General features: G+C 39.0%; 1 protein-coding gene across 5 annotated transcripts in view; it reads left to right on the top strand.

The window, feature by feature from the left end:
- Nucleotides 1-14,920, top strand: part of nrcama (neuronal cell adhesion molecule a) — a 146,651-nt gene that overhangs the window by 83,735 nt on the left and 47,996 nt on the right. For 3 of the 5 annotated variants that reach the window (XM_088922575.1, XM_088922572.1, XM_088922571.1), the window contains exons 3-6: nt 7,758-7,955; nt 13,588-13,605; nt 14,318-14,423; nt 14,654-14,850. In XM_088922575.1, coding sequence (XP_088778701.1) covers nt 7,862-7,955; nt 13,588-13,605; nt 14,318-14,423; nt 14,654-14,850 — 415 coding nt within the window. In that variant the 5' untranslated portion in view covers nt 7,758-7,861. The remainder of the gene's footprint in view (nt 1-7,757; nt 7,956-13,587; nt 13,606-14,317; nt 14,424-14,653; nt 14,851-14,920) is intronic. The other 2 variants (XM_088922573.1, XM_088922574.1) reach the window with 1 other exon arrangement.

The raw sequence follows: 14,920 nt of genomic DNA, 5'->3' as shown, positions 1-14,920 counted from the left end.
ACTTATATTTCGGTTCCTGATGCGGCTCAGCTGTGTCTCATTGTTTCTCAGGGTAGACCCTTTACCGGTCAGCTGATTCTTTTTGGCAGCCATTTTGCTAAGGTCCATATCTAGTATTTTAAGTAGGTCGTTCCGAAAATACCTGTTATGAATGACCCTTCCTCTGGTCATGTTACATACCCTCCCCCTGAGATCAGCCCCGTCCTTGGGCTGTCTAAAAAAAAAAAAAAACAATACATTCGGGAGAGGGCGTCTACATTACCTTGTTTTTTCCCAGGTCTATAAACTGTCCGGAACTGAAACCTTTGAAGACTAAGGCCCCATCGGGTGATTCGATCGTTTTTGTCCATATTTTTCAACATCCATGTTAATGGTGCATGATCAGTATACAGAACAAACTGTCTTCCCAGCAAATAATATCTTAAATAGTCAAGAGCCCATTTTATTGCAAGACATTCTTTTTCTATCGTTGAATAATGTTTTTCCGCGTGGTGTAACTTACGACTAATATATAAAATAGGGTGCTCTAGTCCATCAATTTCTTGTGGCAGTATGGCTCCAACTCCAGTATCGGAAGCATCCGTTTGAACCATGAATGTCTTGTTAAAGTCCGGCGCCTGTAAGACCGGTTGAGAAGATAATGTTGCTTTTAAGTCCTGGAAGGCCCTCTCTTCCATTTCTGTCCATTTTACTTTTTCAGGACAGCTTGTTTTTGTCAAGTCATGCAGAGGGGCGGCAATGGAGGCAAATCCTGGAATGAAGCAGCGATAATAACTCGCCAGTCCCAAAAATGTTCGTATCTGCTTTTTCGTAGATGGCTGAGGCCAGTTTTTGATTAACTGTACCTTTCGATCTTGAGGCATAATCATTCCCCTCCAAATTGTATAGCCGAGATAATTGGCTTCCCGGGCCCCCAGGCAACATTTATTGGGATTGGCCGTTAATCCTGCTTCTCGTAAGGCTCCCGTTACTGCTTCCAGGTGTTGTAGGTGTTGTTCCCAGGTCGTACTATGGATCACAACATCATCTAAGTAGGCGGCCGCAAAATCACGATATGGTCTAAGTATTCGGTCCATTAATCGTTGAAAAGTAGCTGGGGCTCCGTGTAAACCAAACGGTAGGACCCGATATTGGTACAGCCCCTCAGGGGTGGCAAAAGCGGTCTTGGCTTTAGCTTCTTCAGCCAGTGGCACCTGCCAATACCCCTTCGTAAGATCCAGCGTACTGATATATCGGGCATTACCTAATCGCTCAATTAACTCATCGATACGAGGCATAGGGTATGCATCAAACAGCGAGATCTCGTTTAACCTTTTGAAATTATTACAGAATCTAATAGTCCCATCCGGCTTGGGTATCAAAACTATAGGACTAGCCCACTCGCTATGGGATTCCTCTATTATTCCCATACTTAACATTTTTTCTACCTCTTCTTTAATTAATTTCCTTTTGGCTTTCGGTATTCGATAGGGAGGCAATCTTACCCTTTTCCCTGGTTCTGTAATAATCTTATGCTGGATGAGGTGAGTTCGACCCGGTGTCCTGGAAAAAACATCTTTGTTCTGCAATAGGAATTCTTGTAATTCCTGCTTCTGTGGCGGAGCCAGGTCCCCCACGGTTACAGCACCTGTTTCTTCTTCCAAAGGGTCAGGGGAGAAGTGGGTGAGCAGTACTTCTGTTCCATGCCATTTTTTTAATAAATTGATATGGTAGATCTGGTGCGGACGCCGTTTGTCATGTCGCTTGACTTTGTAGTTGACCGGACCCACCTTTTCAACCACCTCATAAGGTCCCTGCCAGGAGGCCAGGAATTTACATTCCGGGGTCGGAACCAATACTAAAACTTTGTCCCCAGGCTGAAATTCTCGTACAATAGCTCCCCTATTGTAAATCTGCTTTTGCTGGGCCTGGGCTTTTTCCAGGTTTTCTTTCACAATGGGCACAACAATGTTGATTCTTTCTCTCATTTGTTCGACATGTTCGATGACAGTCTGGAAAGGTGAAGGCTGATGCTCCCAAGATTCTTTAACCAGATCTAATAGGCCTCGTGGTCTCCGAGCGTATAGTAACTCAAATGGAGAAAACCCGGTCGAGGCCTGCGGTACTTCTCGAATCGCGAACATTAGATAAGGGAGCAGTTGATCCCAATTTTTACCATCTTTCTGCATGGCGTTCCTCAGCATGCCTTTGAGGGTCTTATTAAAACGTTCCACCAGTCCACCCATTTGTGGGTGAAATACCGAGGTTCTGATCTGATGAATTCCCAATAGTTTACTTAAGTCTCGCATGACTTTGGACATAAAAGGAGTTCCCTGATCTGTTAAGATCTCCTTGGGGATTCCCACCCTAGAAAAAACCTGTACTAGCTCCCTAGCTATATTTTTGGCGGTGGCGGCTCTCAAGGGAATGGCTTCGGGGTACCTCGTGGCTTAGTCCACTATTACCAGTGTATACTGATGTCCTTTGGCGGTTCTGATCAGGGGTCCCACCAAATCCATCCCAATCTGTTCAAATGGAGTTTCAATAATTGGGAGAGGAATCAAAGGATTCCTATAATAAGGTTGCGGGGCAGTTTTCTGACATTCCCGGCTTTCCCGACAATATTTCTCGATGGCTTTATATATACCTGGCCAAAAGAAGCGAGCGAGCAGTCTCTCGGTTGTCTTTTTCACCCCCAGGTGTCCTCCCAGGAGGTGGCTATGGGCCAAGTTGAGGAGTTTCGACTGGTAGGCCCGTGGAATCAGAAGTTGTTCTACTTCTTCTTGATCTCTCCTCTGCACCTGATATAGGAGGTTGTTCTTCACCATGAAATATGTGTAACTCAGGGCACCCTTGGTATTACACAGCCTCCCCTCAATTTTCCTCACATGTCCCCATGCATGTCTCAAATTTCCATCTTCCAACTGGGCCGTCCCAAACCTACCTCGATGTTCTGGTGTCTCCCAGTCCAGTATATCCATACCCAGGAATTAATCTCCTAGTTCGGGGCCTTCTTCCTGCGGGTCCGCTTCTCCTGGGGTGTCTACAGCATTGTTGACAGGGTCTCCAGTACCCGGGAGGGGACTTGGCCTAGCTGACTGAACATTACTCCAAATTTGGAGGAAGTAGGGACAGTCTCTTCCCAACACCACCGGGTAAGGTAATTGGTCCACCACCCCAACCGTTGATTTATATGTTCCCCTTTCCGTAGTGATGTTAATTTCTGCAGAGGGATACCTCTTTGTGTCCCCGTGAATGCAAGTAATAGGGATCCCCTCCATGCCCCTGATTTCCGTCTCTTCCGGTAGCACTGTAGGGATCACCAGGGTCACCATACTTCCCGAGTCTAGCAAGGCCTCGACAGGTCCTTCCCCTATCTTAATTTTAGTAACGTGGGGTTCCTCACAGGTCGGAATGTTCGCCGTGAGGTAGTCACACCTTGCTTCCTCTCTGGTGTCCTCTTGCCTGGGTTCACATCGGCTAGGACAGTGGCTGGCTACATTCCCCTCTTCATGACAATTATAACATCGACAGGTTGCTCTCCCTTGCGGTGGCCTCGGTTTTGACCTTTCTTGAAGGGATTTCTTAGATTGGGGCGGGCCCCGATAATTACTGTACTTTAGTAACCGATACTTTATTTCAGTTTCTGAACTCTTGGGGCTTCTTCTCTCCTCTTTTTGAACCCCCTTTTCTTCCCCCATCACGGCCGCAGTGGCATGCTGTCTGTCCACTAAGTCAATTGCCTGGTCCAGTGTCTGGGGATCCCCATCACTCACTTTCCTTTTCAGATGAACAGGCAGACTTCTCACAAAGTGATCCAACACCACCCTTTCTACCACCTGTCCTGGGTTTAATTCTTCTGGCTGGAGCCATTTCTTTGCCAGATGAACCAGGTCAAACATCTGAGACCTCGTGGGCTTGTCCATTTTGTATCTCCAATTGTGAAACTGGACCGCTCGTATTGCCAATGTTACCCCCAGTCTTGCCAAAATCTCCCTTTTCAGAGTCTCATAATTCTCTGCATCTTCTTCTTTTAAGTCATAATAGGCCTTTTGAGCTTCTCCAATTAAATAAGGGGCTACTCTCCCGGCCCATCGCTCCTTGGGCCATGCATTCCGAGAGGCAGTTCTTTCAAAGATGGTTAAATATGCTTCCACATCATCAAGCTCTGTCATCTTTTGTAGCGCAATTTGTTCAGCCTGAACGGTGTCTCTCCCCGCTACTGGGGCCTGCCGGATTTCTTCCCTCAATCGGTGCAATTCTTCCCGTACTAATTTTTGCTCCTTTATAATTCGTTCGTTAGTTTCGCTTTGAATTTGATTCACCTCCTGCTGCGCTTGGATAGCTTCTTGCTGTCCTTTTAAAGTCTGAAATTGGGCGAGGGTGGCCTGGGACAATTGCTGTATTAATTGTTCCATTGTTTTTTTCCACACATGCAAAGTGAAACCCCCTTCCACACACACAAAAAAAAACTTACTTTCTTCGATTCTCAAACCCGAGCGGGAGCTGCCCGCATCCTCCACCAATTGTGGTGTCTCCGGGGGAAAGTTTATGTAAATGAAAGTAGTACTCACACCACACTTTTCTTTCCTGAGTTTCGTGGCATTTCTTCCTCCAACTATCTTCCAAATACAGTCTGTAATCCGTTCCCTTAATCCTGATCCGATCCGAGTTCCAAAAATCCGTAATAAAGCCAATCCACGATGTATCCTTATCCAGTGTCCGTAATCCAAAAACCATAAACCTTTTCTCCTTTCAGTAGTCCGTTATTCTTTAGCCCGATCTTTAACATACACCTCTTTCCTCTCTTTTCCTCCAAACCGCATTCACCTTATCGGCTTCCGCCCTGTTCACTGCCTCCGGGGCACTTATATTTCGGTTCCTGATGCGGCTCAGCTGTGTCTCATTGTTTCTCAGGGTAGACCCTTTACCGGTCAGCTGATTCTTTTTGGCAGCCATTTTGCTAAGGTCCATATCTAGTATTTTAAGTAGGTCATTCCGAAAATACCTGTTATGAATGACCCTTCCCCTGGTCATGTTACACTATATATTTAGAATGACAGTCACGTGTTGTTGAGATCAATCCCCCAGCCTACTGGTTGTGCTATCCAGGGAATAGTTATTATGGCTAAATGCACACTAGCACTCAGCCACATTTGCTTAGCTTCAGAACATCATATATTAGCACTCAGAAGCCAGTTTTGTCAATAACAGCTTTTTAGCTGCACTCATCAGAACTCATGTTAATGTAATCATGAGCTAGTACATTTGTGAAGGAATAGTGCTCCTGGAAGCCTACAGAATCAGTGGTGAGTTTTCTTTTATTATTTGTGAACTTGACCTTAATCATTAATACATTTTCTTATTTCTGAATGAATTGTTTATTTAAGATATCCTATTCTGCAGTATATGTTGTTAATCAGACATTCTCAAGATTATCAGGATGTGTTTTGTTGTCTCTGCAGGTTGTGTATAATGCAATATAATAGAAATATGCATGCAGTTTCTACACTAAAACCAGTAATAATATGATGTCTTGCCCTAGTAGCACGAGTTCACTCTGGAAATTTTATTAAATTCTCATCCGTTTGCCTGCAACAGAACAATTGAACAAGGGGAGTATATTGCATACCTTTGCTATCATCTTTTAAAACTAAAGCCTTTTGTTTTCTTTTGTATCACCAATTGTGTTTCGTGATGTAGGGAACTTCTTCTATGCTGACCCTTTTAAAGGAAATTGAAAATAAATTAACAGGGCATCAGGTTTCCAGTACTTTTTCGTTCATTGTAGACCAAAGAGTGATCACTCCTCTACTGTTTTTTATGCCAGCTCCTGTCTTGATCTTTCACTGCAGCAGAAAAGTACTTAACAGACTGGTCCTATATTTCCTAAAAATATCATTTATTATTATGACTCCTATGTATGTCCTTCCTGTGAATTAGTGGATTCTCTCCTTCCTCAACATGAATCATTTGGAGATCTTCACTGCATAAATCTGTGGCTCTAGCAAAGTACCTGTTCATGCCTGGAATGCTGTAGCTGAATGTGTAAAATCCATATTTCAAGTCAGAGTGCTTATGTGACTTCTGAATTACAAAAACGTTTGAGACTTTTGAATTGCAATTTAGTGCTGTCTCCTCTAAGGTTTTTTTTTATCTTGGCATATGAAGGGTGTGGGAGTTGTGAAGGTTTGGAGAGCAACTGGACATGGTGGAAATTTCTTTTCATATTTCCTGTATTATCAAAAAATATTTGATTAAACACTCACAAATACTTAATATTTTAGCTAAAATAACATATTATTGACACCTGATAGAACTATCGGATATCACTGACATACAGAGATGAATTTGAAAACATTTTACAAAGAACAAAGTAAATGTAAATTGTAAATGTACACTATAACAATTACAGGTTTAATATAATGTTAATCTATTATATACTGTATATGTAGTGGCCACGGGGTTCACACAGGGAAAAATAGGACCAGCACCAGCTTTGGAGTAACACGTGCCCTTTTTACTCCTGGAATTTTGTCCAATTCAGTTTTTAAGAACTTTATTTTCTTTTCACAAATAAATACAGATAATCACAAAATAGAAAGCTTTACATTAATATATATATATACTTATAACAGTATATATGATCACATCTCATTAAGTTTAGACAAGGTAACAGTTACATACCAACAATTTATCTTGTTCAGGTGCATTTTCTAAAGTCATTTTACATCACTTCCAAAACAGGACAAATCCCATTGTTTACCTTTACATGATAATCTATATCACAGAGTCTTGATGTCACAATAAGGCAGCAGCAACCATATTACCTCAAACCAACAAAGTTTTGATTACATGCCGGCAGCAATAGGAACCGGTACACATGTTTAGGGTGGACATAACTCTCGGGAAAAACAGGCCCAACAGCAACAATACGCTATTTACATATTTTCCTACACAACTATTTACTGTACATGCCCATGGTCAGCTAGCGGTCAGCCAGCTGACTCTCAGTCCATCCCCCGGTGGTGATTCCCACCACACTGTGATGCATTCATTATCCACGTGCGCTTCTGCTAAGGCACCCAGCGAGGGAGCTACAATATGTATCAAAACTAGATGACATGTAGCTTAGTTTAACAGTTTAATGGAAACCTTTAAATTAACAGTAAGCTCAAAATGTTTTGGAGTAACATATTCATGCTACTTTTTTACCAATAAAAATCGCTGCTGCTGCTGCTGCATTTTGTGCTTTCTGTAGACTATAGAGTCCAGTGGGAGTCCAGTGGGAGTCCAGCAAGAAATTATTTTCATCCAAAATTGCTTTACATGTATTAGGGGAACCTGCTTTGTCCACCATTAAAGAGCAACATGTACTGTATGCGCCAGCCTCCCCACTACACAGCAGATCAGGTAGTTCGTTGTAGTAGGGGGAAGATTTTGGTAGGCCAGATTGCACGAACCCAAAGTGGACATTAGCCAGAGCACTAGAAATTAGCCAGAACACTAATGTCCTGTAACAATAGCGTAATAACCAATTAATCAATATGCCTGTTTAATGTCAAACTCAAAGAACAACATTTCCTACACTGCAGTGTCATCAGTCACTGTACTGGGACATTGGAAATTCTTGTCTAGAGGAAAGAATTTTCACTTTAAAATACTGAATGGAAGTGTTTATTTTCTTCTTGATAGCTGTAAGATTTCCTGTTTGTCCCCACCTGACCCCACACTACTCACAGTGTTAACATTAGACTATTTTTTGCTTCCTTTCTCAGCTGTCTGATTTTTCTGGATGTGCCGAATCCTGAAGGTGTAGTCCTGATTCAGGAGAGAACAGGGACGTGGCTTGACCGTGGAGGTCTTGAAACAGTAGTTGAAGATGCAGAGAAAGAAGAGATGTTTAATACCTGCTGGAGCTCTGTTCATGCTGTTCTTGAGTCACATAACTGCAGCATTGGATGTACCTCTTGATCGTAAGTAAAAATATATATTTACAGTATGTATAAATGAGCTTATTTTTAGTAAGAGTCTGATATAATATAATATATATTTGGATAGTTTTTTTCAATAGGCACCTGTAATGGTCCACTTGTATAAAAATCAATACAAATACAACACAAAGTATTTCTATTGAGGCTTTGTGAATTTCACAGTCATGTCTATCAGAATTATAAGTATTTTGAAGGAAGAGCTGGATTACTGATGTTTTGTGTTACTAAATTATTTATATGAAACACCTAGAACAGGATCTGAGATGTGAAATACATGTATATGTACAGTAGTGGGATACAGCATGATATACAGTAAAGCGCAACAGGACTGTCAGATATTAAACCTCCTCAGAAGACTATACCCTCTACAAGCTGGCAAAACTTTATTAAAACACCCAGTGGGTGAAAGGTTCCTAGCAAAATGCAATTGAACATTACAATTAAACAGAATTAGCTTTCTGCTGAATAAGAGTGTTAGTTTTTTCTGTGAGTACAAAATAAAAACAATGTAATTTTTAAATTGAGATGTTTTTTTTACATAAAGAACCTGAAGCTTTTGTGTTTTTTGTTGATGTTTGTTTTTTCTTTTCTTTAATTGTAGACCCATCATAAATAATTAACTGTGATTCAGGTTTGTGATACAAAGAGAGCAGATTGCACAGATTGTAAAAAATAATGTGATACTCTGTGAAACTGTCTCTGAAAGCAATGTAGATAAAATGCAGAGACTACATAGTTTTTTTCTTAATTCTGACCTGTTTCTGAAATCCTCTCAAGATCGTTCTGCCTCTGTTACTAATTAACAAAAACAAAACTAGATACTGTTTCCCAGGTCATGCACAGCAGCTTACTCACAGTACAACAGTCTTCAAAAAATACCCATTTTAACACTTCAGTTAATGGGAAGTGTTTCAGTTTACTTGGTTAAATAAATTATGACTTTATAATGTTCCAATCTGACACACTCACTACTTGCACTTTGAAGAACTGTGAGGTTTTCTGTTTTACCTTTTCTGTGTTATCCACTGAAAGACAATACATATTGTACCTTTCATTGATGACACTGCGAGCTCACTGGTGGCTGTTGAGTCTCAGGGGTCACTGGTCAGGGGCAGGCCCGTTGGTCATCTCAAGGTAAACTAAAGTTGGCACTTAGCCAGTTGTGTGCAACACAGCCATTTGGGGAATCCTAGTCACAGGTCTCTAATGAGCTCCCTTAGACTTGAGCTAGAGATTCTCAGTTTACTCAAAAAAGTGAAGATTACATAGTGTAAGCATTCATTGGTAAGGGTCTATATATTTAAGGTGCTGACCATATTTAAGGTGCAAACTAGTAACATAATTAGTTATTATTAATTAATTAGTTAATGGATATACATTTAAATTAAATGAAATACATATGGTTCTAAATTATGGAATTGAAAAGTTGTATATACAATATGTACTTAAATTAGATACACTTAATATGAATAGTCGTTATATACATACTTTTCAAAAGCTGTTCTTTGGAAATTAAATAACTATATGTCCTTATGTATGCCTTAGATCTTTACTATATATAAATATAGTACCAGTAAGATTTCTTAATATTAATAGACGGATGTCAGAGACTGTGTCAGGTTTAACATGACATTATTTTGGGTAATTTTGTGTTTTTCTGTTTACTTTGAATTACATTATCTGAAATAGCAGTCATGCATGTGGCAGTAGCATTTAAAGATGCATTGTTCTGCTTAAGTCTGATATACAAATCATATATTAAAAACCTCTTTAATTATTAGTTGGTTCTTGTCAGAATGACCTATTCCAGTGACAAATGCAGCCTTCAGACATTGTATTATTGCACATCTGACTACCATGTTTGTTAATTCTGGCTTTCAAGGTACAGTAGTTTTGATACTATAATATTATAGGATAACATGCCAGGGCACAGCATTGTGCATATTAAAGGAAATATCAAAGTAAAGTGTGAGAATGTTATTTATTCATTGTTCTAAAAAGTGATTGTATAATAAAATGGTGATAATTACTATGTGTGCACACCACACAGATTTGGAATATATTGCATTCTGTAGAAATTGGAGAATATGTTTTAAATTCTTTGTTTGCATTTATATGGAATACGTTTCTTCCAATTACAGTGGAATTTAAACTTTACATTACATGCATTTACACTGTATTGCAAATGGAATAGTCATATTGCACTATTAGCCTCACATTTCTTACTGGCATAATTGCATGATGACTACTGTAAAGCTTGTAATGAAATTTCGGGAGGAATGACAGCAACCAAGATCTCACTCACCTCTGCTACATAGTCACCCACAAGATTACTTTGTGAATAACCTATAAATACCATAGTCATTGTCTCTCTCTCTGGCTCAAATTCATCTTTCTGCATACCTCCCCTACCCCCTCTCCACCTTGGCTACCTTTTTGCTTTGTATGGGAGTCCAAACTGTACAGTACATTAATCCTATTTCCAAAATAAGAAATATTCCCCATTCTACCTTCTTTCACTTACATGTTCATTCACAATATATATACAGTGGTGTGAAAAAGTGTTTGCCCCCTTCCTGATTTCTTATTTTTTTGCATGTTTGTCACACTGAAATGTTTCAGATCATCAAACAAATTGAAATATTAGACAAAGATAACACAAGTAAACACAAAATGCAGTTTTTAAATGAAGGTTTTTATTATTAAGGGAAAAAAAAATCCAAACCTACATGGCCCTGTGTGAAAAAGTGATTGCCCCCCCTGTTAAAACATAAATCAACTGTGGTTTATCACATCTTTGGAAAGCTGAGTTCAATTTCTCTAGCCACACCCAGGCCTGATTACTGCCACACCTGTTCTCAATCAAGAAATCACTTAAATAGGACCTGCCTGACAAAGTGAAGTAGACCAAAAAATCCTCAAAAGCTAGACATCATGCTGCGATCCAAACAAATTCAGGAACAAATGAGAAACGGAGTAATTGAGATTTATCAGTCTGGAAAAGGTTAGAAAGCCATTTCTAAAGCTTTGGGACTCCAGCGAACCACAGTGAGAGCCATTATCCACAAATGGCGAAAACATGGAACAGTGGTGAACCTTCCCAGGAGTGGCCGGCCGACCAAAATTACCCCAAGAGCGCAGCGACGACTCATCCAAGAGGTCAGAAAAAACACCACAACAACATCCAAAGAACTGCAGGCTTCACTTGCCTCAGTTAAGGTCAGTGTTCATGACTCCACCATAAGAAAGAGACTGGGCAAAAATGGCCTGCATGGCAGAGTTCCAAGACGAAAACCACTGGTGAGCAAAAAGAACATAAAGGCTCGTCTCAGTTTTGCCAGAAAACATCTTGATGATCCCCAAGACTTTTGGGAAAATACTCTGTGGACTGACGAGACAAAAGCTGAACTTTTTGGAAGGTGTGTGCCCCATTACATCTGGCGTAAAAGTAACCCAGCATTTCAGAAAAGGAACATCATACCAACAGTAAAATATGGTGGTGGTAGTGTGATGGTCTGGGGCTGTTTTGCTGCTTCAGAACCTGGAAGACTTGCTGTGGTAAATGGAACCATGAATTCTGCTGTCTACCAAAAAATCCTGAAGGAGAATGTCCGGCCATCTGTTCGTGACCTCAAGCTGAAGCGCACTTGGGTTCTGCAGCAGGACAACGATCCAAAACACACCAGCAAGTCCACCTCTGAATGGCTTAAGAAAAACAAAATGAAGACTTTGGAGTGGCCTAGTCAAAGTCCTGACCTGAATCGGATTGAGATGTTGTGGCATGACCTTAAAAAAGCGGTTAAGGCTCGAAAACCCTCCAATGTGGCTGAATTACAACAATTCTGCAAAGATGAGTGGGCCAAAATTCCTCCACAGCGCTGTAAAAAACTAATTGCCAGTTATCGCAAACGCTTGATTTCAGTTGTTGCTGCTAAGGGTGGCCCAACCAGTTATTAGGTTTAGGGGGCAATCACTTTTTCACACAGGGCCATGTAGGTTTGGATTTTTTTTTCCCTTAATAATAAAAACCTTCATTTAAAAACTGCATTTTGTGTTTACTTGTGTTATCTTTGTCTAATATTTCAATTTGTTTGATGATCTGAAACATTTCAGTGTGACAAACATGCAAAAAAATAAGAAATCAGGAAGGGGGCAAAAACTTTTTCACACCACTGTATATAAATCCTAGGGCAAAACTAATGCTAGTTAAAAACTAAAGTTTTTGTTCACAAAAATTTAGTTAAAGCTTACAAAAGAAGAGTATAAGCAGTACCTTGTTAGTTGCATGTACTCTGCTAACCATAAGTAAAATGGCTACAAAATGTGGAATAGAAATCATGTCATTAGTAAAGCTATATGTATTTAATTAACACATGATTTTAACTTAAGCGTGGGTCACATGAGTAGGTGTTCCTTTACAGAAGGTGCATTTAATGATGCTACGCTCCCTGTAAAGGATGGATATAAGGAATTCAAAGAGATTGTATATGTGACTAAGAATATAGGAACATTTATTGACTTTTGGTTTACATAGAATGTAAATGATTTATTAGTATGTCTTAAAAATATCCTGAGTGGCACTTTTCTTTAGCATCCTTCTTTCTCTTTCCTTTGCTAATGGCATCTTTCTCTGTGTTGAAGGAGAGCCTCCATGTCCAGATTCAGCATTCTTTCTGCACGGCAACTTTTATGAGAGCAATCTCAGTTCATTACACTTGCTTTTCACTTTAGCCACATTATAATTAAGGTCTTTTTGAATACCAGGTACATATCGCTACCCATATTACTGCTGCATAATTTGCATACATTATCATCAATAATATTCAGAGTGTTTAAAGTATTCAGTATGTGTAAATGTATACACCTTCAAATGTGTTTTTTGGGGGGGTTTGTGAATGTGATTGTGAATATGTGCCTCTTGTCATTTGCTTAAACAGTTTTAATCACTTTGGAACCCTATGTAAATGACATATGAGGTTTAACAATAAAATGATTTGACAAGAGGAAAAAACCTGCTTCCAGTTTCAAGAATTTAGGAGCCCATCTGATTTCTCTAGCTATATATAGCTGTATGTTTTTTGGAATAAATGTCATATTGTATTGTAATTTACAAGGCCTAACATTTTTCTATTTTACATGCTTGATATAAAATGTTTAAGTATCCCATTCTGGTAGTACCTTATGAATCTGTGAAGCTCATAAGAATCTGAAATTAAACTACATACTGCAGTAGATACTAATGAAATATCTCGATACTAATATTGTCAATAATTTGAGGATGGATATTCTATTGTATATTTTAATATTTATTTGGCTTCAATATATATTTTAACTTTAGCTATGTAAACCCCCCAAAAGTAGAATGGTTATAATAATATATAATGATTATAACAGTAGCATAAAAAACATGATGTGTGATTTGTTTAGTGTATATGTCTCAAAGATGGATCTTGTCCATGACTGCATCACAGGATCACAACATACGTTTTAATGAGAACCCTACTTTTCAGAGAGTTGTGTACAATATGCCTATACCTTATTTTTATCTATACTAATGTTTCGTTTTATTTACTCTGTGTCTGCTTATTTATATGCTGATTCTTGGGGGGAAAAGCAAAAGTTCTGGAAGGATGTAAGTCCATGATGTTAACATATTGTGGCTGTTAAAGCTTGTGCAGATTTCGTCAGTGCTTTTTGTTTTTTTTCAGTTTTATTTATTTGCTTGTGTGCAGTGCTGTTAGTTTGCATGCATCACATGTTGTTTTGTTATCATGGGAATGCTTAAATATCCAATTTTCATTCAGCATTTTTAGAGCATTTTTTCAAATCTTTTTGCTCAAGTTCTAAATTTGTTCCTCTTGTATTTCTGTCACCAAAAAAGTCCAACTGAAATTCCAAGATTAGATCAAGTTTTAATGATTTCTTTTTTCCAGGGTCATTCTAACTACCTTTATTTTCCCAAATTTTAACAGGAGCAAAAAGTCTTGAAAATTGCCTCAAAATTACACTGAATTGTACTGTATGTTTATCCAGTTTTTTAAGGAAAAAAATAATGAGAATGTGTGAATAATTGTACATGTGAATTTGCATGATGTTATTCTGCTGTGTTTTTAGTTTTACAGTTAGTATAATTATTGATTTCCTGACGTTTATAAGCTATGATAAAGATATAATTAGATAAAGATTCATGATGCTAATGAAAAACATTCTGTATACATGTTTATGCTGTGCTATCTACTCTGTATTGTCACTATACAGTAAATGCATTTGTACAATCAGCAAATATTTATGGTGACATGTTAAAAAGTATTTCACATAATCTCATTTTTCTTTCTTTGATCCAGTGCCACAGCCTCCCACCATCACTGCCCAGTCTCCAAAGGACTACATCATAGACCCTCGAGAGAACATTGTCATCCAGTGTGAAGCCAAAGGGAAACCACATCCCAGGTACTTATCATGCAACATCCAGAGCAGAGATTCTTCTAATTCCTTGTCTGGATTTTTTGGAACTTTCTACAAAAATCTTATTTCAATTTAAATATTATGTCTCTGGTAAACTAATAGCCTCTTCTCTTCTTTAACTCTTTGAGGAAGTTGTTGTTAGGATTAAGGATGAGTATTTATATGTTCATGCCTGATTTGTGGACCTGTTAATATTTTGGTATTTGCTTGAGCAGCTTCTCTTGGACAAGAAATGGAATGCATTTTGACATAGACAAGGATCCGAGAGTGACAATGATGCCCAATTCTGGAACCATTGTTGTTGACATTGTCAATGGTGGGAAAGCGGAACTCTATGAAGGAGTTTACCAGTGCACTGCAAGGAATGAACATGGAACAGCACTATCTAACAATATCATCATTCAACAGTCCAGTACGTTTTTCATTGGTCTACAAAAACCTGCAAGCCTTAACTATTTATTTTAATAATAGCCTAATACGTT

Source organism: Atractosteus spatula, chromosome 8, assembly GCF_055471065.1.
Source record: "Atractosteus spatula isolate fAtrSpa1 chromosome 8, fAtrSpa1.hap1, whole genome shotgun sequence".
Classification (NCBI taxonomy): domain Eukaryota; kingdom Metazoa; phylum Chordata; class Actinopteri; order Semionotiformes; family Lepisosteidae; genus Atractosteus; species Atractosteus spatula.
This window is presented reverse-complemented; position numbering and strand designations above follow the sequence as displayed.